Source organism: Pyrus communis, chromosome 14 (assembly GCF_963583255.1).
Source record: "Pyrus communis chromosome 14, drPyrComm1.1, whole genome shotgun sequence".
NCBI lineage: Eukaryota > Viridiplantae > Streptophyta > Magnoliopsida > Rosales > Rosaceae > Pyrus > Pyrus communis.
This window is the reverse complement of record NC_084816.1, coordinates 20004217-20025137: the sequence shown is the minus strand read 5'-3', so window position 1 is coordinate 20025137 and position 20921 is coordinate 20004217. Positions and strand designations below refer to the sequence as shown.

The window sequence follows — 20921 nt, the reverse complement described above, 5'->3', positions numbered from 1 at the left end:
GTGTCAATATCTGGCAGAAATGATTTATTTCATCTGATTATTTAAATCCAAAAATCAAGTTTTGGAATTCTATAAATAGGAGGCCAAGACATTCATTTCAGGGAAGAAGGAAGAAGGAAGAAGGAAGGAAGAAGGAAGAAGAAAAAGAAAGAAGGGAATTCACATCATACCAAAACTTTGAAGCTTTGAAACTCTAAAGCTCTCAAGCAAATCTCGAAGGACCAAGAAAGCTATCTTTGTTCTTCGTCAAATCCTTCTTCAAGGTCAAGCCCCAACGGCCCTTGAAGAACTTCCACCGATTCAAGATCAAGCCCCGACGACCCTTGAAGAAAGTGTTCATCATCCGTTCATCCTAAAGATCAAGCCCCAACGGCCCTTTGGATCAACAACCTCAACAAATTCACACATCCAATCGTTCTTCAAGATTAAGCCCAAAAGCCCTTGAAGATCCGCTCATCCATCAACCTTCAAGATCAAGCCCAAAAGCCCTTGAAGAAATCCATACATCCAGTCTTCAAGATCAAGCCCAAAAGCCCTCGAAGATCCGTTCATCAACTGTTCATCCCTAGATCAAGCCCCGACGGCCCTTTGGATCAACAGCTCATACACAAGCCTTCACCCTACGAAGATAGAATCAGAGGATCAAATTACAAAGAGATTGTAACCCCAAAATCATTAAACACAAAAAATATATTTTGTGCACGTATTCTTGTTTCTTGTTTCAGGAATTTTTTCGTGTTTACAATAGCATTGAATTTCAAAGGAGCTATATATTTTTGCCGGCTAAACAAGACGACTTTATCAACTGCTTCTACATCATTCATGAAGATCTAATGCGCTTTACACACTACTTACATCGTTATATTACTATATTAGTTTTTTGTTGAAAGATATCATATCGAAAATCAACTAAGTTTTAAATATTCAAAATTAAAAAAATACAAACAAAATATGAATGACATTGACAGATTTTCATTTATCTCTAATATTAAAAAAATTAAAATGAATTCAAAAATACAAACAAAAGATGCATGACATTAACAGATTTTAATTTATCTCTAATATTAAAAAACTTAAAATGAATACATAAAAATGGTAGTGGGAAAAATAAAAGGCAGAAATGGACTTAAAAAGAAGGCTAAAATGCGGTGAAGGTGGATCGAACACCTGACCTTCAGATCTTCAGTCTGACGCTCTCCCAACTGAGCTATCCCCGCTGATTAACATCTGAGCGTATATTATTTATTTATATCTGTAAGTTAAATGTGCCATCTCGATTCTCCAGCTAAATTTCTGCAATCGTTGTTCAAAGAGCTCCAATCGCTTCCATCTCTCAGCGCCCAATAATCTCGATCCGACCGACCAACAAACCGGTCGCGTATTTTCTCATAGCTCTCCAGAAACGCTAGAAAATTTCGCAGCGGAAGAAGCAAGCGTTTTTCTCTGCAAGCAAACAGCCAGTCAGTCCATTCATTCTTCTACCTTTAGCATTACTTCACAGTTGACTTAGCTTACTTTTTTTTTTTATATGTTTTGAGTTATGTGTTGGACTGTCTCGTTGTCGCGTGATTAAATTTGGGATTCTGAAAATTTTGAAATTTTTCTCACTTGGGTCGTCACAAGTTTATGATTTTCTAATTGGGTTTTGTGATTTGTGAAATGGATTTTGTGCTTTACTTGAATCCGAATCCTTTTGCAGGTGCTTCTTGAATCAGCACTTTTTTGGTTAAAGACCCAAAAAACCAGAGAAAAATGGCAAATCCTGCACAACTTGTTCTTCTGGGTTCCACTTTCTGTATGATGGTCACAACGCATTTCTCACTACAGCTTCTCTCAGAGCATTTTTTCTGCTGGAATAAACCAAGGGAGCAAAGGGCCATCATAATCATCATACTTATGGCCCCCTTATATGCCATTGATTCCTTTGTGGGCTTGTTGGATTACCAGGGAAGCAAAGTTTCGTTCACGGTCTTGGATTCGATCAAGGAATGCTACGAGGCTTTGGTAAGATTTCGACGTTGGGAGATGTAGTTGTTCATCTTGTATAACGAAGAAAAAAAGTAAGATTTGAGGTTGTGTTAGCATATTGTTAGTTCTGAGTTTCTTGGGTTCATTATACATGTGCAGGTAATAGCCAAGTTTTTGGCTTTGCTGTACAGCTACTTGAACATATCCATAAGTAAAAACATCGTGCCAGATGAAATCAAAGGACGGGAGATTCACCATTCGTTTCCAATGACTCTTTTTATGGTAAATGAATTTTCTTCTCGGATTCTCGTTGTTTTAGTTTATTTAACTAATGATAAATGAGAATGTTTTCTGATACAACGACTTCAATTTTATGCTTAATGAACTCATATTCTCTTTGGGATGGGAACAATAGAAAGATCTTTAGCCGTATATCCAAATTCTTAGTCTTTCCACCATCTTCCAGTTGTAGTGTGTGCAAAGGCACGTGTATAGCTAATGTTCCTTGGATTTATTTGTACCTAGCTTAGTTTTGTTAACCTTCACTGACTGAGGTATATGTTGACTTGTATCTATCAAACAATGCAGCCTCGCACTGTTCGTCTGAACCATCATACTTTGAAGCTTCTCAAGTACTGGACATGGCAATTTGTTGTGATTCGCCCTGTGTGCTCCATCTTGGTGATAACTCTTCAACTTCTTGGTGTATATCCCAGCTGGGTTAGCTGGACATTCACTATAATTCTGAACATTTCAGTGTCACTGGCTTTGTATTCTCTTGTTGCCTTCTACCATGTGTTTGCTAAAGAGCTGGCACCACACAAACCGCTCACTAAGTTCTTGTGCATCAAAGGGATCGTCTTCTTCTGCTTTTGGCAGGTAATTATCATTTCGCCTGCCCTTTCATGTCAAACGGGGGTTGTTAAGTTAGAGAATGCCATTGTGGATATAGTGTTTTGTATATGTTGTGAACTCTAACTAGGAATTTAAACTCCCGTTTTGTATATGTTGTGAACTCTAACTAGGAATTTAAACTCCCAAAGCCATTAGGCATGAAAGTTACCACTGGATTGGTCTTAATGTTCATGACTCATGAATCGTGAGCAGATAAGCTTCTTGCGTAGAATCTCCTAAAGAAATATTCTTGCAGTATGCATATGCATTCTTCCTTCTAGATTATATAGCAGAAAGATATAGCAGATCATAAAATCATTCAGTTGCCAAGCAAAATCGTCTTTAATTTATCCAGATATAGTTTGTTATGATTTAAGGAGAATATATACTTTCTTTTCCATGCTGATTGTTGGGATTGTTGCTCAGGTTTTAACACCGGTATCCATGTCTAAGGCTCTGTTTCATCTTTGTTTCGTGAGATGTCCAACACCATATTCTATACCTTTGTATCTGCATTGAATCTTGAGACATACATTGATTACCGAAACTGATATTATTGGTTGCTTTTAAAAATCATCCATAACGTGTATTTTCAAGAACATGTCAATTTCGTTAATGTGTAATCGATTCAGTTGGGAGAAGGGCTATTTCTTAGTTAAATATACGAGTTCTTTTAGAAAGAAAGTTCTTGTATGATTTGACAAAGCAGTTCACCTGATTTTGCAGGGGATTGTCCTTGATATTCTTGCAGCGCTGAAAATAATCCGATCTCATCATATCTGGCTGGACGTGGAGCATATTGAGGAAGCTCTTCAAAACATACTAGTGTGCGTGGAGATGGTTTTCTTTTCAGTTGTTCAGAAGTATGCATACAGTGCCGAGCCATACAGAGATGCTGAAATATCGACTAAGGCATATGATAGGAAGAAAGACTGATCTCGGAGATCATGAGCGTGAGTGTGGTTTAGAATCTTATGTACTGATATTTCTTCAATTCGGCACTGCAGTAGTTATTTTACAAGGAACGACGGCAAACGATATTATCTACACTAACGATATGATCTAGAGAGTTTTCCGCTTTTTTATTTTTTTATTTTTTATTTTAGAACAAACGATATTATCTACACTAAGGGGGGAGGGGATCGGCTTAGCCTCACAATGAGCTAGTAATAATATGGTTCAAATTCGCCTTGGCGAGAATTGAACCTAAGACCTCATTTACTAGTGAAGAGGAATATCACTAGACCGTAGTACTAAGTGGCTGATCTAGAGAGTTTGTACTACTATAGATGACCCAAAAACTTTCTTAAACATTTCACTTACACTCCTCGTTTAAAAAAAAAAAAAAATATTTCAAAATAGTCCTTGACGAGTTCTAGTTGCTCCTTAAATTGTTCTCACCGAACCTTGCCGCTCTCTCTGTCAAGCACAAATTGAGAGAGGAAGCGGAAAGGATCATATGATATTTTACGATGAATGGCGACAACCATGTCTGTCATCTGACATTGGAAACTGATGCTACGTGATGGTGAACTATGCTAATGTCGAGCTCAAGCCATAGTTTAAATTAGTTGAGATGTGGACATACGATATTTTGATTGACTAAACGATTTTAGTTTAAATTGATTTTTTAAAGAAATAATCTTTAGAGAATGATTTATAAAATAAACAATTTTGACCATAAACACGAATTTTTGTCACAAAGTATCTTGAAGAGAAACCTTCTCAATCTTATGGGGCCATTCCCTCGTGCAAGATTCTTGATTGTACTGTGATGTGCTATATTTGCATGCTAGAATATGAAGACATGCATCCATCATTACCCAAAATTATAATGTACCAGAAAATCAATTTCCGCACAATAAAATAAATATTTAAAAAGATTGTGGAAATTAATACAGGCTACTGCTGTTTGCCACATAAGTCACATCCAGTAAAAAACAGGATGATTGTTCAAATAAGTCAGTGCAGTGCTGAAAGTAGAAATATCAAAATCGACACACGAGAAAGTAGAGAAGCCAAATCCAAAGAGAAATTGTCTTTCCCCACTTACTAAATCCAAATACCACCATAAAATCCTCCATGAAAAGTACAAAACCGGAGATTTAAGATACTGGGTCGTTTGTTCTTAAAAGCTTCCAATCATTTCCATGGCAACCGTCGTTATAAATTCCCTATCTTTCAGGCTGAGCAGTTTGCACGATAGGACATGCAAGAAACCCATCAAATATTTTCCTCTGTCGAGGGCAAAGATTGGGTTTTTGAAGCAGAGCAAGTTCAGATTGCAGGCTTATTGGGACAGGGATGGGATTTTGGTGGCAGATGAGGGGTGGAAGAGGAAGAAGAAGAAGAAGAAAAGGGAGGTCGTGGTGAGGTTGAATCAGGGGTTTGGTGGTTTTAATGGCGGCGGAGGCGGTGGCGGTGGTGGTGGGAAAGATGACGGAGCCACTGCTAGACTGCTGGGTAATTTGGCTGTAGCTATTGGATTGACTTATCTTTCGTTTACTGGGCAGCTTGGCTGGCTTTTGGATGCTATTGTTTCCATTTGGGTACTCTCTCTCTCTCTCTCCCCCTCTCTCTAACATTTCTGAAGATTTCTGGGTATGTTACTACTGTTTTGTGTATGTCTAATGAAATTGATGTGTTTTGATATGCAGCTGATTGCAGTGCTTGTACCAATTGTTGGTGTGGGTGCTTTTCTGTGGTGGGCAGGGCGGGATATGGTTCAAGACAGTGTAAGCTACTTCAAATTTTTAGTTTTCTTCGACTGCGTATCGAATTTCTGTTGCTGGGTTTCGCCGTGAAATCGCAACTCAAAAGTTGTTGGTTTAATTTCCCTGTTCTCAATTTTATCATTTCCCTCTATGCGTTTGCAAACAGTGACTAGTAATTGAGGATAGGAGCTGATTTGTGTGCTTCTATTATTTTTTATCAATAGATATGTAGGTCTTACTCTTACATAATGCTTTGGATTGTGTTTGGAGTTCATTTATCAATCTGCAGATCTTTTAATTTGGGTGATATATGAAGAATGGATGGTTTACCCGAAAGGCTTTACGATTTAGTTCATTAGGAGTTGAGTAATATTTGCAGTAATTGGATGTCTTGATTTCAAATAACTGTATCACGGGCGCTGTATAAGTAGATTAGATACATGGTTTTGAACGATTCGAATGCAAAATACAGCATCGTAATCAGTTCATTCTTCCCCGTGGGGGAAGTATCAGAGAAATGCATGTTACATGTATAATAATTGAAAAAATTTGAGTACTAAAATGATACTTGTTCATATAAAAACCACTCAAAATGTTATCGACTCTTAATCAAGTACTTTTTGAGTAACAAGCTGGGTGTTTTTTCCTCAAATGTGACGTTTTGATTCTTCTGCAGTCTTCTGCCTCGAATGATTGTTTTTCTTTATGTACTTGCAGTGCCCAAACTGTGGAAACGATTTCCAGATTTTCAAGTAAGACCAGCTAACTTATATAGTTTCTAAGGATTGTTATAACCTAACTTGGGCAATCATGCGACCTTTTGCAGGTCGACTTTAAATGATGATTTGCAGCTCTGCCCCTACTGTAGTCAACCTTTTTCCGGTATACGCTCATATTTTGGTTTCTTGCTTCTCTGAATTCCAAATTACACTTGCGGCTTTTTTCCTCGTAGCTGTCTGCACTCTGCAGACCGTGTACTTACGTTACCATTACTGACTAATATTATGTGTTTTTTCGTGTTGATGAACTCCTGTTTTCTGTGTAGTTGTCAAAACTTATGGGCTTATGTTTGTTTTAGTTCCAAAAATTCCTCATACTGCTTTATCCTGTCAGTAGACCAATGCCATATCCCTACGGCGCCACTAGTAGCTACATTTAACGAGTCTCTTTACGTTGGCAGCCCCGTTTACATCGTGTTGCCAATTTTTATACATAAAATCTGAGTAACTTGGTGGTTATAGAATATACAGTCCCCTTTTTTTGCGCTTTCATTCTAAATCTTTGTAAAACTCCTTAATTTTGTTTTTGTATTCGATGGAAAAGTAGTGTGGATGTTGCCTCATGTTGTAAGATGTGGTTTAATTTCAGTGGTGGATGACAAGTTCGTGATGGACCCTATAAAATTCTCCAAACAATCTACAACATTTGGGCAGGCATTCAACGACTTCACCCGTTCCACAAGAGGTTATCTCTGAAAACCCTGTTGCCATTTTCTCTTCGTGATCATATTTTGCGAGCCTGCATTTGATGATCGTTAAACGTCTGCATTTTTCTTGTCACCGTTGCCTTGCATTTTTATCTTGCATTAAAGGGCCAAGGGTGTAATAGACTCCTAATCGTCGATGAATCCATAAATCGTAGGGCATTTTCTATAGTAGTGTATGCATCAAATCGATATGTTTTCTGAACATTGACACTGGTTACAGGGAAGGATTCTTCTACGGCAGTCGTTGATATTGAAGCGGATGTAAAAGATGCAGACTGAGGTAGCTAATTATTCTTCGAATATGATTTGGTACTACTCTTAGATAATTGAATATAAAGGATGTAGAATAGACAACAAAATAGTTGTTTTTAGAAAGATCCGATAGAACATTTTTGTGTCGTGGCATTGATAATGCATGAGCCATAAACCAACATTTTATTTTTTGGTACAAGCGATATTCTACTTTAAACTAATCCAAAATGTAGAGGTACCTGGGTGCGCGGGAAGGAACACATCCGCTATAACCAACATTTGATAAAGAGAAAGGGCTCCATGTACTTACAAAGTTGCATGTACAACAGAAACTGCCTAAAAACAACGATGTCTTGTAACATCAAAAAGTGCATCCTCATTGTAAAATGTTCTGAAGCCAAGACACGGTTTATTTAGTTGCACATGTATTCAGGTCCCCCAAAAGCTAGCGTGGCCGTTCTTCAACTCTCTGCAAGCAAAGGAAGCAGATATGGAAAAACTTCCGTTTCGTAGTTCCAACTCTTCGCAAACTTATTTCAAAGAACATGCAAGTCATCCAACAAGAGCTACAACTAATCAAATGCTTTGACCCAGAAGATGAACAAATGAAAACACCGATAGCGGATGAAAAGTACATCAAGACACTGCATAGAAAGCATACATAAACAATCCGCCCAACTCATACAACGCGAATCATTTTACGCGGCCAAGTTCTCAACACCGAATGGAGTTAAGAATTGACGGATCAAATGCGGCCCCAAGACACTAAATAGTAGATACAGCCATGTAATAGAGTATGAGAAAGCACTTAACACATTGATTATTTAGTTTCGTGGGATCATGAGATGAAAGTGAGATAGACATAGTACCTCTTCCTTTTTGTCCTCTTTGCCTTTCGTGAACAACTTGTAACCCCCATATATAACCGTACCCAATCCAGCTAAAGAGACGGGCAGAAACTGTAAGGGAAAAAAAAGCCGAGTGAAGCAAAGCCGTAAGATGTTAGAGTCTTGACTATCATGAACAATATGTTTGCGCTCGCGTGCAACGCTATTGTGAGCAATCCAAACTTAGTTTCGTATGAGAACTTAACCAGACCATTTTGTGTCCTTTTACCGGGTAGTTCAACGGACAACTTAACGACATCCCCCAACATATCCACCTAGAGTGGAATCTGAGACCGCTGCATAGTGCATAGCACCAGTAATTTGTTCCTCAACATCACAACGCGACCGAGAGCTGTTTAGGGATTTCAATTTCACCCCGGAGGTGCAACTTTTTTATTGACAAGACATGGAATTTTCGACTTTGTATACATCTTCTGCGGAACATGACAAACAAAATCATGAGGCTAGAGAATGCGCGTAGCATGACACCGCAAGAATGTTGGTGCGAAAACACGACACTTCTCAAGTAAACAAGTAATCGATAGTCTCAACAGCGAACAAGCAAAACCTTTATATAAAACTCACTTGTTCTTCCTTCCATTTAGACGGGTGCGTTGGGTCCTCCCAAAAGTTCACCTTCCCAGGTCCATGACGATCTGCGCAACACAGTCAAAACAAGTACAAAAGTGGACCGCATAATTCAGCTTTTCCAAAATCGACCGCAACCCATTTGAATTCCAGGTCAGAAAATTAAAAACAGAGAAATCCAAAGTGACGGAAAAAGATTAAATGAAGCTATTGATGAAACGAATAGAGGTCAATCAAAGGTGAACGAATTACCGCCGCCGGTGGCAAAACCGCGCCGATGGACAGGGGAAGTGGGTTGAGCGGTGGAAGCCGACTTGGGAGAGGAAAGCCGCACCATATTCGCTGCTCTGCGAGACGCTACTGTCCATGCCGCCATTGTTCGGTGCTGTGATCTCTCTATGAGTGCAGCGGTGCAAGGTTGTCACTTCTCACTTAGCTTGGAGAGAGAGAGAGAGAGAGAGAGAGAGAGACTATGTGCAAGTCCAGAGAAGGTACACGAGAGTGAGTGAAGGAACAATGTGGCAGGAAAAATTGTTTTTGCACTGCCAGGAATGCCCTTCCTTGTTTTATATTTCCTCTTTCGTACGAGGGCTTCCCCGATATCTCCGATACACCGTCACTGTAACGTTCCAAATTAAAATGGAGGGGCTTAGAGCCAAATTGAAATAGAGGGGCTCCAATACACCGTCTCTCTAGCGTCCCAATACCTATGATTTATGGGAACTTGCTAAAACTCCCCCTTTTTTGGGAGAAAATTCTGCACCATAATTTGAGTAATGCTATGCTCACTCTGAACCTCATTTATTTGCAATACATCCACATTATTTTATTTACAATTAGTTTTACTTTATAGTTCTTACATTGTTTACTTTCTGTTATGATCATTAACACCAAACCTCGTTCTAAAGACGCGAACGAATGAAGATCTTTTTCTTCTTGTTCTGCAGAAGATCCGAACCCTGAACGCCTTCATCCGGCATCTTGTTTGGATGCCCTAATCCTTCAACATGCTCTGCTGATGTCTTATGTTGCTGCTTTACAATATTCGTGTCTTCCTGCATCTGCTCCATTTTCGCGTGCATTTCCTCCATCACTAACTTGAGATCTTCCGGTTTCTTCTTGTCGTCCAGAGATGCTGAAAGGGGTGGATGGTCCTTTAATCCTTCCCGCACAATCTGATGCGCTTGCTTCCTACCTGCAGCAATCAAAATGGCGGAAAACGAAATGAAAAGATGGAGAAAGAGAAACAATGGTGAATGCGTCCACAACGTTAGCCAAGCTGAAAACATGGAAGTATAAACACAAATAACCAATTCTAGTAGCCGTCCAAAAGATATAAATATTTTTTCATCAACATATATTATCCCACCCATTTAGTGGGAAAAGGCTTTGTTGTTAAGTACAATAGCTCCGAACTAATTTGAACGGAAAACAGGTACAGCAGTTAACAGAAAGCATCAGTGCATCCTTGCAGGCAAGGAATGGGATGTAATGCAGTACAGGCTGAGCCTGTAAACCGAATTCATCATTGCCCTTACATCCTATTCCAAATAAAATCTCCGATACCAACCGTTATACAAAATTATAAGCCTCCCTAGCTCCCTAAAATCGCTATCAAGTCTGCATTTTGATATCCCTCAATTTTCGATAGTTCACATTGTTTCGCACATCAAGTCCAAAGTACACAGTATTTACATTTCAGCCCGTTTGATAACCATTTCGTTTGTGGTTTTTGTCATCCAAAGCTTCCCTGATTTTACATCCACGGGAACTCATGTTCAGTTATTAGACTGCTGTTTCCATATGTCAAATTACAGCACACAACATTCAACACCCAAACAATAATCCAACCCTCTCTGAATTTTCCAAACTTTTCATTGAATTTTTCAAAGAACCCACAAATTAAAATTGATAAAGATTCAAAATTTATGCATTTCCCCAACTGCAGATATAATTTAATTACATGGGCATCAGTCATTTCAAACAAGAAACTGAATCGACCGATTCTAGGGTTTAACAAGAACCATATGTTCTTGTAAAATCTCAGTAATTTTGAAATAATTAACAAGTTAATTAACCCGGATTGCAGATTACATTAAAGCAATAAAAACCCAAAATTTATGAGACGGATGAAAAGCTAACCAGGGAAGGCTTTGAAAGAGTAGTTGATGGTGGAGTCGATGGCAAATTTGGCGATGTTGCTCAGAAGCCCGCCGCCAATCTTTTCTCGGCGGTTGGGGTTGGATTTGTGCGCATCCAGCTTAGAGGAGAGTCTCTCAGTTCTTATGGCGGCCATTTCGGCAGCGAGCGACGTGTCGTTTGGTACCCGACGCTTCTGTGATGGACGATATATCGGATGCGTTTCGGATTGATGGAGCTCTCGGAAAACCTATGTTTCAGTATTGTCAGCTGTAAATAATGCCGTACGAAGAAGAGGGCATTTTATCTTTTCATTTTTATTATTTTACTTTTAGTATTTTTCTGATCAGCCCTCTAACTTTCTACCCATTGCAAAGTATCCCCTAAACTATTATTTTGGCCAAGTTCCCTCGAATATTAAAATTAAAAATTCACCCCTACCCTCAAGTTCCAAGAATTCAACCATTTTTTTGTCCAAAATAATATATCCCCGATCCTTAAATGTTACGTTAAATTTGTATACTAAATGATATGAACACCAGATAACTACGAGCTGGTAGCCCAGTGATAAAAAAGGGATTACGAGGCTTTCTTAAAACTAAAAACTGGAAGTCTCGGGTTCGAAACCTGTTGCTGGTATGGAAGCCAGACTTGTGGCCAGAGAAGGCTTAAATGCCTCTTTGAGCTTTTTCCGACCCCCAAAAGGGGTGGATAACCATGACTTACCACCAGTTGTCCCCTTGAAAAAAATAATAATAATAAGATTTGGACATCAGATATTTTTTACTACAATTATTAATCAAATCTCAACTTGAATTAAAGCGCAAATTTGATTGGTGTCATATCATCTAGTGCACAAATTTGATGTACATAACATTATTACTAATACATTATGAGGCTAAACTTATCCCTTTCTTTAGTGTAAATAATATCGTTTGTTCAAAAAAAAAATTATTCTTATTATTTTACGTTATTAATGTTGTTCTAACCAAAGTTCACGCCATACTCTACAAATCAAAATATACAATTGGCCTTTTGGTCGCATGTTGACACACTCGCACATCGGAGTTCAAAAGAACATAGTTAGGACCCAAATTAACAGCTTTTGCACACTACGTAGATTGTTAATCTTTAGCATATACCACACCTGATAATGTGTTATTAGTTGAGATGTGGCAAAATGCGTACTAAGTGTGGATAAAACATTTCTCGTCAATCTATTAGGTCACGCGTATTATCAATAACAAAAATATTAGGTTTAAGCCACATACTTTAGTAAATAGCAACAAAAAGAGCAATGAATTATGAAATCACTTTTCTTTTCTTTTTTCAATCCAAGGAATATGTACAGAGAATGAAATGTGAAGAAATTGAAAAAAGAAAAAAGAAAAAAAATCAAATCCAGGACGCACATTACCGATCTTTTTAGTTTTATACAGGGTATTATATAAATATATAGAGTTCCAGTAACCAATTAAACTCACTTCCCAAATTATAGGTGGGAATTTGTTAACATGGAAATATCAAGGGTAGAGCCCTCCCTTTTCAGTGTATCCAAATGCTCAGCTGAAGGTTGTGCCCTTGCAACTCTGGCAATAGCCTTGTTTTCTTCATCTGTCCCTCCCTCCAAAAACGTTCCCACAATCCTCCCATCCTTGATCCATGCTGCTCCAAACTTCGGTTTTCTTGACGTCGGATCGCGGTCTCCAAACAGCAACGGATCACCCACATTGTCTCCGTAAAATGTCCAAGAAAGATTGAAGGCACGCGAGTAGAAGTACGGAACATAGTCGTACTCGTCAATGCACTTCCCTTCCTCACTTGCCCTGATAGCTCTCACAGCATGCTCGGCTGATTTTCTGGCGTGGTCGACATGCTCGACTCTTCTCATGTCGTTGTACAATTTCATAGGGAAAGTAGCAACGTCCCCGACGGCGTACACATCAGGGACATCTGTTTCGAACATTCCATCAGTTCGGATCCCATGTTTCTCTTCATCAACTTGGCCTTTGAACAAATCAGTGAGAGGCTTTGCACCGACACCAACAACAACAATGTCAGCTTGCAGCACCCTGCCATCTTTGAGTTTCACTGCCTTTACCTCTCCGTTTGTGTCAGCATCGAACCCTACTGCAGGGGTACCCTTGATAATTTTAACTCCTTTATTGGCGTAGTAACCCTCGTAGAAAGCAGCTATCTCTTTAGTGAAAAGCTGACGCATGCACCATGGATCCCGAGACACCATGGTGACATCAAATTTGTTGATTCTCATAGCTGCTCCGACTTCAAGACCAATGTATCCTCCTCCAACAATCACTACCTTTCCTTTTTTCTTGGCTCTAATTGTCTCTACAAGTTTATCGGCGTCACTGATTTCCCTCAAGTAGAAAATGTTCTTCGCATCAGCTCCTTGCACGCCGAATTCTGTCAGCCTTAGAACTCTGGAACCAGTTGCAATGATCAAAGTTTCGAATTCAAACATTCCCCCAGTTTCACTAGTGAGGATCTTTGAATGAAGATCCGCTTCGACTATTTCTGTGCTGAGAAGTAACTCAATACCTTTCTCCGCATACCATTCCGGAAGCAGCTTCTCGCCTCCACTTCCGACGCAGACATGGAACCCTGGAAGCCTTGCAGCTCCCTCAGGAAGCAGATAGGCCTTACTAAGTGCCGGACGTTCATAAGGTGCCACAGCTTCTTTGGATATGATCGCTAACTCACCAGGTTTGAGCCCTTGCTTGACAAACTCCCTTGCTGCGTATCCAGCTGCAACTCCACCACCGATAATCACGTACTTAAACGATTTCTTAGTGCAAATCTCATTATAGAGACAACCCTTTTTCAGCAACTCCTCAACTTCTCCAATTTTTTCATCAACAAGTTTTGCAAGATGTACAGGCGAGATAAATTTCCTTTCACCGAGCTTTTCAATAGTTAGTATTTGAGTTTTGATCCTTTCCGCGTTCTCTAACCACTCATAGACTTCATCTCTTTGTTGTATGACTGGAACAAGAGGCTCGGCATCTAACTTTTCGACTATACATTCAATTTGGCTAATTAGCTCTTCCAACATTCTTCTGAGAGTGTTCATATTAATAACTTGAAAGTTTTGTTGATACTTAATCCATCGCCTAATCAGATACCATATGAACATTATTCGTTCACAAATCCGCGTCAGAAATCCCATAGCTGAATTTTTACTTCCTACACATCACCAGAACAATGCAAGATACTTTTAATCTGAATATACAGTATCTCGATCCATATATTTTCCAACAAGCAATTCGATGAAACTACTGTGGTTAAATATTTCCTACCATATCATATACAGTTGGTAACATCTTCGTCTATTTATATATCAAATTTTAATCTCTTTTAGTGAAACTACTGTTAACTTCACCGGCATCAGCCTTTATATTTTCTTATTTTCACATGATTTTTTTCCGGACATTTAACGAGATTTTTGTCGAAATTAGCCTCTTCCTCCCAAGTATGCTAGAAAAGAGGGAGGAACTAGCAGTAGTGTATCTGTTTACTCTGGCTAGCTCTTAGTTGTTTGGCTTCGACGTAAATTAATGTAAAACGGTAATCTGAAATTTGTAACATAAAAGAAACTAGCAGTAGATAATTTTCAGAACAAGATAGTGTACCTGGCTTCACTGACTGCTAAAACACCAAATCTTTCTTCCGCTAAATGCCGCGTCCTCTGTGAAAGGAAACCGAAAACCAGTGACAATTAAAAGTAACTTATGTGTGCAAAGGATTGCCTTGAAAGGCTAAGCCCTTTATAAGAGAACTGAAAACTTAAACGCAGTGAGTTACTGAAGCAAGGTATCTGCTGGCTTTGGTGCGTAGGGAAGCAAAGCACCGGATGAAATGCACTGTTATAATCTTGGACAAGCACTTTCTGAGGTTAAAGTGCTTTTAAAAAATTACTTTCTGATACTAAGCCTTTTCTTGAAACAAGGGCAAGAACAAATATGGTTACAAAAATTGAACCTTGTATTACAAGCTGAATTTTTTTTACTGGACAGTAGAGCCTTTCGACACTGCAATATGACGTGAACATCCCCACATAAGTTACATAAGTTTTGTTTCGGATGAACGCATACATACAGATTGTTATCACTTTTTCATAAAATTACAAGTTTTTTTTTTTTTTTTTTAAATGGAAAAGCATCCGCCATATATTGCATTTTTACAACCCAAAAATACTTGCAACTTTTTCTTCAAAAAAATATAGTGAGAGATGTTTATGAAGGTGAATGTCGAAAGAAATGTATTTGAACCTTCCAAAAGTAATTTCAATCAAACCCTTGTATCGGAAATCAGGAGCTATTGTGTAGATAAAAAGTTGGACTCTTGACGTGTATTTTGGTGTTTATATAAGCTATTTGCCACAGTTATGAGTCAAAACAGTCCCGCCTTCAATCCAACTCAAAATAGAATGTCCCACAAATGTTAGCTCAAAATCACGAGAATAACTTGTATGAAAGGAGGACATCAAGGTGACTGTCCCGAACTGACCACATGTGATTGAAAAATTTCAAACACATGACTTTATGTTATCAGTCCGAGTCTTCAAGATACATAAAAAAATATCTAACAAGTTTGAAAATAAATTATGAAAGCAAAATTGAGACGAGGGGAAAGCTTTTTCATTCGGACGTGAGGAGAAAGACCTATTGAAGCATTAACATAAGTTTATTTTCATTATCAGAAATATTGTAGAATGGAACGGCAATGTTTCAAAAAAAGTAGGCGTACGATGAACAAAAAGTTTGCGCTCCTCTTTCACAAGAAATTTTTCAATGTGCTTCAAGCACGATCTGGTATACCAAGTGTAATAACACAATTGGTTGAAAACTTGAAAATGAAATTTGTGACCAATTGTATAATGAAACTTGATGTATCGAGCCAAGTTGTCAACACACTGAAAAATCTCTCCCCCCTCATCACTTGGCTAGCCCCAGGGCTCGGGTTAAGTAGAGTTTTTAAACGTCTGTTGGGTTAGGAGTTTACGAGAACCGTTAATCAGCGATATAGAACTAGTTAGCTTCAATTTATGAACGTACTTGACGGACAAGGATTGTCTGCCCTCTCATTTCCGGTGCCCTCCTGTTTTGTGTGGTCACGGTTAAACCACGTCAATATTTTATATTTTTTTTATAGAGATAATAAGATAAAAATAAATAGTAATATAAAATATTGACGTGGCTTAATCGTGACCACACATACAGGAGGGCACGGGAGGACATCGAAAGTGGAAGGGTAGACAATCCTTGTCCGTACTTGACACTGCCCTCAATTTACAAACAAGGCCACTGGATTTGACAATGCAAAAGGCTGCTTTCTTACTAGTACATTAGCAGCACATATCATCCCGAATGCGCCACATCCAATGGACCACATCTCAAGTCTAGGGCGAGACCCCAAACAAAAGTTACAAAACGGATGCCGAAGCACACAGAGGGAATCATCACACAGAGCAAGCAAACCAATTCACAAAGCTTCAAACAAGGCAAATATTCATGACAGATAACGATCATCGCTCCACTTATATTATCCACTTAGTACCTGACACTTTTCTACTTCTTTGTTGGTGCCCCGCGAAAAGTGATTAGATCATCCAAGAATTGCCTGCCCACGAACTCCTTCATCATAAAGACTCTGATCACGTCTTCTGGTTTCTGATTTGCAACTGAATGAATGTTGGCTGTGTTTGGTGACTTCAAATCCGCACTTGGCTTATCTAGCTGAACTTGCTCGTGTGATTTCCTGTATTCGCTGAGTTCTTTCTCCAATCTGAGTACATCGGCCTGCAATGCCTTCATAATCACTTCTAGCTCATGTACTTTCTTGTATTCACTTAACTCTTTCTTCAATCTGTGTAGATCAGCCTGCGTTGCCTTCACATTCTCTTCTTGTTTATCGGACTCATTTAAGTCACTGATTGATCTCTTAACAATTTTGTAACCTACACATCCACCTGCAAATTAGTCGATAACAACTGCAGGTAGACTAGTCAAGAAACCCGAATCAACATGTTACACCAGAGTTCTGAAGCTTCATGAAACCCAAACTTCCGAAAGTTTGAACAAAAGTTATCTACTTATCTGGGCACAACTCTATAAAGTAAGACAAACAAAATGGATTTGTGAACCGTTACTCGCACCATCTCGTGCATGAAAAATTATCCAAAATAATGAATTATGGCTAATGACCAAGTGGGTGGGGAGGAATGCTACATGACTGCAATTTAGCGGCGTATCCAAGTGAGCAAACCTAAAACCTCCCCACTTACAAGTGTGGATGAATGTTACATGACTGTAGTGCCACATCCAACGTGTTTAAGACGACATAAACATTGAGTGTGTTCAAAATCAACAATGTAGAGTAACTAGGGCACGAAATCGACAGTGTAGAGTAACCGTTCAGATACTTGCCTAAGACTAAATCGAGATAATCAATTTTCCAAAAAAAAAAAAAAATTTGAAAATGTCGAGGAAACAAAACCTGGGACGGTTTTGAGGCTCTCCGACGCTGTGTGTTTAACGATGCTGGAGCTGAACCGGACGATCTTGGCCCGGCCTTCCGCGTCCCCCAAATAATGGTTCAAGCTACCCCTGACAGCGTTGTCGATTTGGGTAACGGCACCCGACCCGTAACCGTAAGCTGTGGAGCACACGTTTTTGACGGCCGTTAGACCCGGAGCGTTCCGTTTCAGCGAATCGGTTGTCCCGGAGATGTAATCGGAAATCCCCATTTTTCTCTGTACCTCAAAGCTTCAGACTTTCCTTTTCGTCTTGGTCGCTTTTACTTCTGGGGAAGGAAGTTTGGGACTTGGTTTTAAAGCCATTATTATACTTTGAGATCTGTGACGTTTCGTACGAATAATATAAAATTATGAAACGCTATGGTTACAGTATATTCGTCCATGTAAGAGCAATCCCAGCGTTGGGTATTGCTCGGGGGAAGGGGTCCAAAACAATGGCCCGAGGCCCGGTGGCATGGCTCCAGCGTGCGGGAGTCCGATGGAAGGGGGAGGCCCAAGCAAAGGGCCCGTGAGGGATTGCCAGCCCTTAAGCCCGAGGTGGGGGTGACGCAAGGCTGACGCCAGGGTGGCGTCAGCACATTATTTAATTTTTTTTGTGTCAGGCGCGTGCACCCCACCCGCGCGTGGGGGCGCGTCGTCGACACAAAAATCAGAAAAAATCAGAATCGTCAGTTACCGTTGGGAAGCCACGTGGCTGCCCACGGTGCGTTAGATCCTAACGGTCACTTAATGTGGACCGTTAGATCTCAACGGTAAAAAATAAAAAATAAAGTCAGATTTAATATCCACCGTTCGATCTGAGATCAACGGTGGATATTAAAATGCTTTATAAATTAAAAATAAATGAAAAATAGTTTTAAAAATCTGAAAAGTTACCGTTCTGACACGTGGCACAATCTGGAGTGTTGGAATTCAAATTTTTTTATATCCAACGGCAAAGATTAATTAATTGAATAAAAATTTAAAAAAAATTGTAAAAAATTCAAAAAAATATCTGAAAAATCTGAAAAAAAAAATTGTAAAAAAAAATTGTTTTTACTTTTCTATAAATACCTTTTCATTATCATCTACCTTACACAACAATTTCATATTTTCTCAACTACTTTCAATCACATTCCTTTCTTTGTCTCAAAGTTTGAATCCATTTTTTTTCAACAAAATGACCACTGGTGCAGGTACGAATTGGTCGCTTATTGAAGATGTTGCGTTGTGTACTAGCTGGGTTGAAGTTACTCATAGTTCACTTACGGGTAATGAGATGCAGTTGCGAGAAATGTGGAGTCTTATTCATACCAATTTTCTTGAGAAAATTGGTGGGAAAAGAACCAAAGAATCGATGTCTAGTCGTTGGAAATTACTTAGCCAATCGTTTAGTACGTGGAGAGACGCTTTGACACAAGCTAGTAGTAATATTCGAAGTGAGGAAAATTACTCGGATCAGGTAACAATATATTATTTATTTGATACCCAAATTTACATTATAATTATTTGTTTGTATTATTTATTTGTTACGTACACAATTTATTATTTATTGTTACTTATTTGTTACATTATAATTATGTTGTTTGTATTATTTATTTATTTATTTGTTTGTTTGTATTATTTATTTACTAAACTTGGAACTCTAGCCCCATGTTATGATTAACATGACATATATATATATATATATATATATATATATATAATTGCTAGTTACTTATTTTCATTATTTACTAAACTTGAAGCCTTCTTACTTATTTTCATTATATTTGTTACTTATATATATATATGTATATATTTGCTAGTTACTTATTTTCATTATAATTATTTATTTGTTACTTATTTTCATTATTTACTAAACTTGAAGTCTTCTTACTTATTTTCATTAAATTTGTTGCTTATGTATATATGCACTTGGACAGTTTTTCCACGTCCAGTGCATACAATCAATGCTTCCAATCATCCCAGGAAAGCCACGCATCTCCGTCTTCTTCAACAGCCGCTCCAAGTCCATGTGTGTAGGTTTGCGGAGGTACTCAGCGGTGTAGATAGATTCGATTGCTCCGCAAAACCTCATCAGCGACTCAAGAATGGTTGATTTCCCCATCCTCGTTATCTCATCCACTTGGTCTGCAGATGCTCCATATGCAAGCATCTGCAAGGCAGCAGTAATTTTTTGCTCAGGTAGTAGACCCATAGCATCAAAAGCATCTTTTTTTTGCACAAAATAAGAATCATGGTTGCAAACAGCAATCATGATTTTGTTGAACAAATGTCGTTCCATTCTAAAACGACGTCTAAAGTACGTATCAGGGAATGCACTATTAGGAACAAAATAATCATTCAAGAGTTCCATACCTCGTCGTTGCCTGCTTCTATCAAGGTTTCCGGAACGGCTGGGCCTACAGATCTGAGCCGCAGCTTGGATGACTCGACGGGAATGTGAGGCTCTGCCCCTTCTTACTTCGTCATTTCTCATTTGACGCTCCTCATCCTCTTCCCTCTCATTTCTTACCCCCTGGTGATTGAAGATTGCTTCAGATTCGTTAAACAATTCTTCCTCTTCCTGATTGAATTCCCACATCATCCTTGAGGAAGAAGAAGAAGACATTGAAAGCAAGAAACAGAAACTATGAATAATGATACAGATTTTTGTGAATAAGGAAGCAGAAACTATGAATAATGATAGAGATCTTGAGAATTTTGGTGTGAGATTTGTGAGGATGGATGGTGGATTATATAGAGGATTCAGAAAGGATTAGGTTCTGCATAATGCCACGTGGCATGCCGTCATTCGTTACAAATCTGATGGAAATCTATCCTCAAAGATTGTGAACAGATTATGACACGTGGCATGCCGTCATTCGTTAAAAATCTGATGGAAATCTATCCTCAAAGATTGTGAACCGATTATGACACGTGGCGCGACGTGATTGGTTAATAATCTTATCAGAAATCCATCACCAATAATTGTATTATTTTGTATTATTTAATAATACTTCGGATAATGACACGTGGCGCAACGAGAACGATTAAAAATCTTATCCGATATTACAATTAAAATTATTTTGTATTATTTTATAAATAAATAAAATACTAATATTTTATTGCCTATTGCCAGGGCTATTGAAGTGTAACGATGGAGATGCAAATTCTATTGCCAGGGCTACTTACTGTTCATTAAGGGCAGTTACTGTTCATTAGGTGGATTGAATAGTGTATTGCCAGGGGGGAGGGCTCCAACGCTGGAGTTGCTCTAAAGAGCTTCGAGTTTAAGCCGCTTTTACAAAAAGCACTTTTTGGCCACTTGCTTTATTCAAAGTAGGGAGGCACTTCTATTTTGATGTACCGAACAAACAAAAATAAAGCATGGTTTAAGATGTGAAGAGATTCGAAAGTACAATTCTTTAGAATCACAAAACAAAACAAAACAAAAAAGAATTTAAATTCTTTCTCAT

The 20921-nt window shown here is 38.6% G+C and overlaps 5 protein-coding genes, 1 long non-coding RNA gene and 1 other non-coding gene across 7 annotated transcripts; 2 read left to right on the top strand and 5 right to left on the bottom strand.

The window, feature by feature from the left end:
• Positions 1-1144: 1144 nt before the first annotated feature.
• Positions 1145-1217, bottom strand: TRNAF-GAA (transfer RNA phenylalanine (anticodon GAA)). Its single transcript has one exon. It is a non-coding gene; the product is annotated as a tRNA-Phe (tRNA).
• Positions 1218-1304: 87 nt separating this feature from the next.
• Positions 1305-3943, top strand: LOC137716157 (uncharacterized). Its single transcript, XM_068455564.1, has 5 exons — positions 1305-1460; positions 1700-2004; positions 2128-2250; positions 2557-2847; positions 3589-3943. Exons 2-5 carry the CDS (start codon positions 1753-1755, stop codon positions 3796-3798), a joined length of 876 nt encoding a protein of 291 aa, XP_068311665.1. The 5' UTR covers positions 1305-1460; positions 1700-1752; the 3' UTR covers positions 3799-3943.
• A 942-nt stretch (positions 3944-4885) lies between these two features.
• Positions 4886-7540, top strand: LOC137716337 (uncharacterized). The gene is made up of 6 exons (XM_068455776.1): positions 4886-5411; positions 5520-5597; positions 6294-6328; positions 6403-6458; positions 6945-7040; positions 7283-7540. Exons 1-6 carry the CDS (start codon positions 5013-5015, stop codon positions 7339-7341), a joined length of 723 nt encoding a protein of 240 aa, XP_068311877.1. The 5' UTR covers positions 4886-5012; the 3' UTR covers positions 7342-7540.
• LOC137716338 (uncharacterized) lies at positions 7445-8547 on the bottom strand. The gene is made up of 2 exons (XR_011065661.1): positions 8184-8547; positions 7445-7783 (listed from the first exon to the last, which is right to left on the bottom strand). It is a non-coding gene; the product is annotated as an uncharacterized lncRNA (long non-coding RNA).
• Positions 8548-9550: 1003 nt separating this feature from the next.
• Positions 9551-11207, bottom strand: LOC137716336 (uncharacterized). The gene is made up of 2 exons (XM_068455775.1): positions 10932-11207; positions 9551-9984 (listed from the first exon to the last, which is right to left on the bottom strand). The coding sequence occupies exons 1-2, from the start codon at positions 11083-11085 to the stop codon at positions 9692-9694; spliced, it is 447 nt and encodes a 148-aa protein (XP_068311876.1). The 5' UTR covers positions 11086-11207; the 3' UTR covers positions 9551-9691.
• Positions 11208-12324: 1117 nt separating this feature from the next.
• Positions 12325-14115, bottom strand: LOC137714105 (monodehydroascorbate reductase, seedling isozyme-like). The gene has a single exon (XM_068453394.1). It carries the CDS (start codon positions 14113-14115, stop codon positions 12421-12423), a length of 1695 nt encoding a protein of 564 aa, XP_068309495.1. The 3' UTR covers positions 12325-12420.
• Positions 14116-16257: 2142 nt separating this feature from the next.
• On the bottom strand, positions 16258-17799 carry LOC137716382 (uncharacterized). The gene is made up of 2 exons (XM_068455828.1): positions 17445-17799; positions 16258-16905 (listed from the first exon to the last, which is right to left on the bottom strand). The coding sequence occupies exons 1-2, from the start codon at positions 17692-17694 to the stop codon at positions 16517-16519; spliced, it is 639 nt and encodes a 212-aa protein (XP_068311929.1). The 5' UTR covers positions 17695-17799; the 3' UTR covers positions 16258-16516.
• Between the last annotated feature and the right edge of the window lie 3122 nt (positions 17800-20921).

Coding starts and splice junctions, on each gene's coding strand:
- LOC137716157 (XM_068455564.1), top strand. CDS start 1,753: ATGGCAAATCCTGCACAACTTGTTCTTCTGGGTTCCACTTTCTGTATG. Junction 2,251..2,556: donor TTCCAATGACTCTTTTTATG/GTAAATGAATTT, acceptor CAAACAATGCAG/CCTCGCACTGTTCGTCTGAA. Junction 2,848..3,588: donor TCTTCTTCTGCTTTTGGCAG/GTAATTATCATT, acceptor CTGATTTTGCAG/GGGATTGTCCTTGATATTCT.
- LOC137716337 (XM_068455776.1), top strand. CDS start 5,013: ATGGCAACCGTCGTTATAAATTCCCTATCTTTCAGGCTGAGCAGTTTG. Junction 5,598..6,293: donor GGGATATGGTTCAAGACAGT/GTAAGCTACTTC, acceptor ATGTACTTGCAG/TGCCCAAACTGTGGAAACGA. Junction 6,329..6,402: donor AACGATTTCCAGATTTTCAA/GTAAGACCAGCT, acceptor GACCTTTTGCAG/GTCGACTTTAAATGATGATT.
- LOC137716336 (XM_068455775.1), bottom strand. CDS start 11,085: ATGGCCGCCATAAGAACTGAGAGACTCTCCTCTAAGCTGGATGCGCAC. Junction 9,985..10,931: donor CTCTTTCAAAGCCTTCCCTG/GTTAGCTTTTCA, acceptor TGATTGCTGCAG/GTAGGAAGCAAGCGCATCAG.
- LOC137714105 (XM_068453394.1), bottom strand. CDS start 14,115: ATGGGATTTCTGACGCGGATTTGTGAACGAATAATGTTCATATGGTAT.
- LOC137716382 (XM_068455828.1), bottom strand. CDS start 17,694: ATGGGGATTTCCGATTACATCTCCGGGACAACCGATTCGCTGAAACGG. Junction 16,906..17,444: donor GAGCCTCAAAACCGTCCCAG/GTTTTGTTTCCT, acceptor GTGGATGTGTAG/GTTACAAAATTGTTAAGAGA.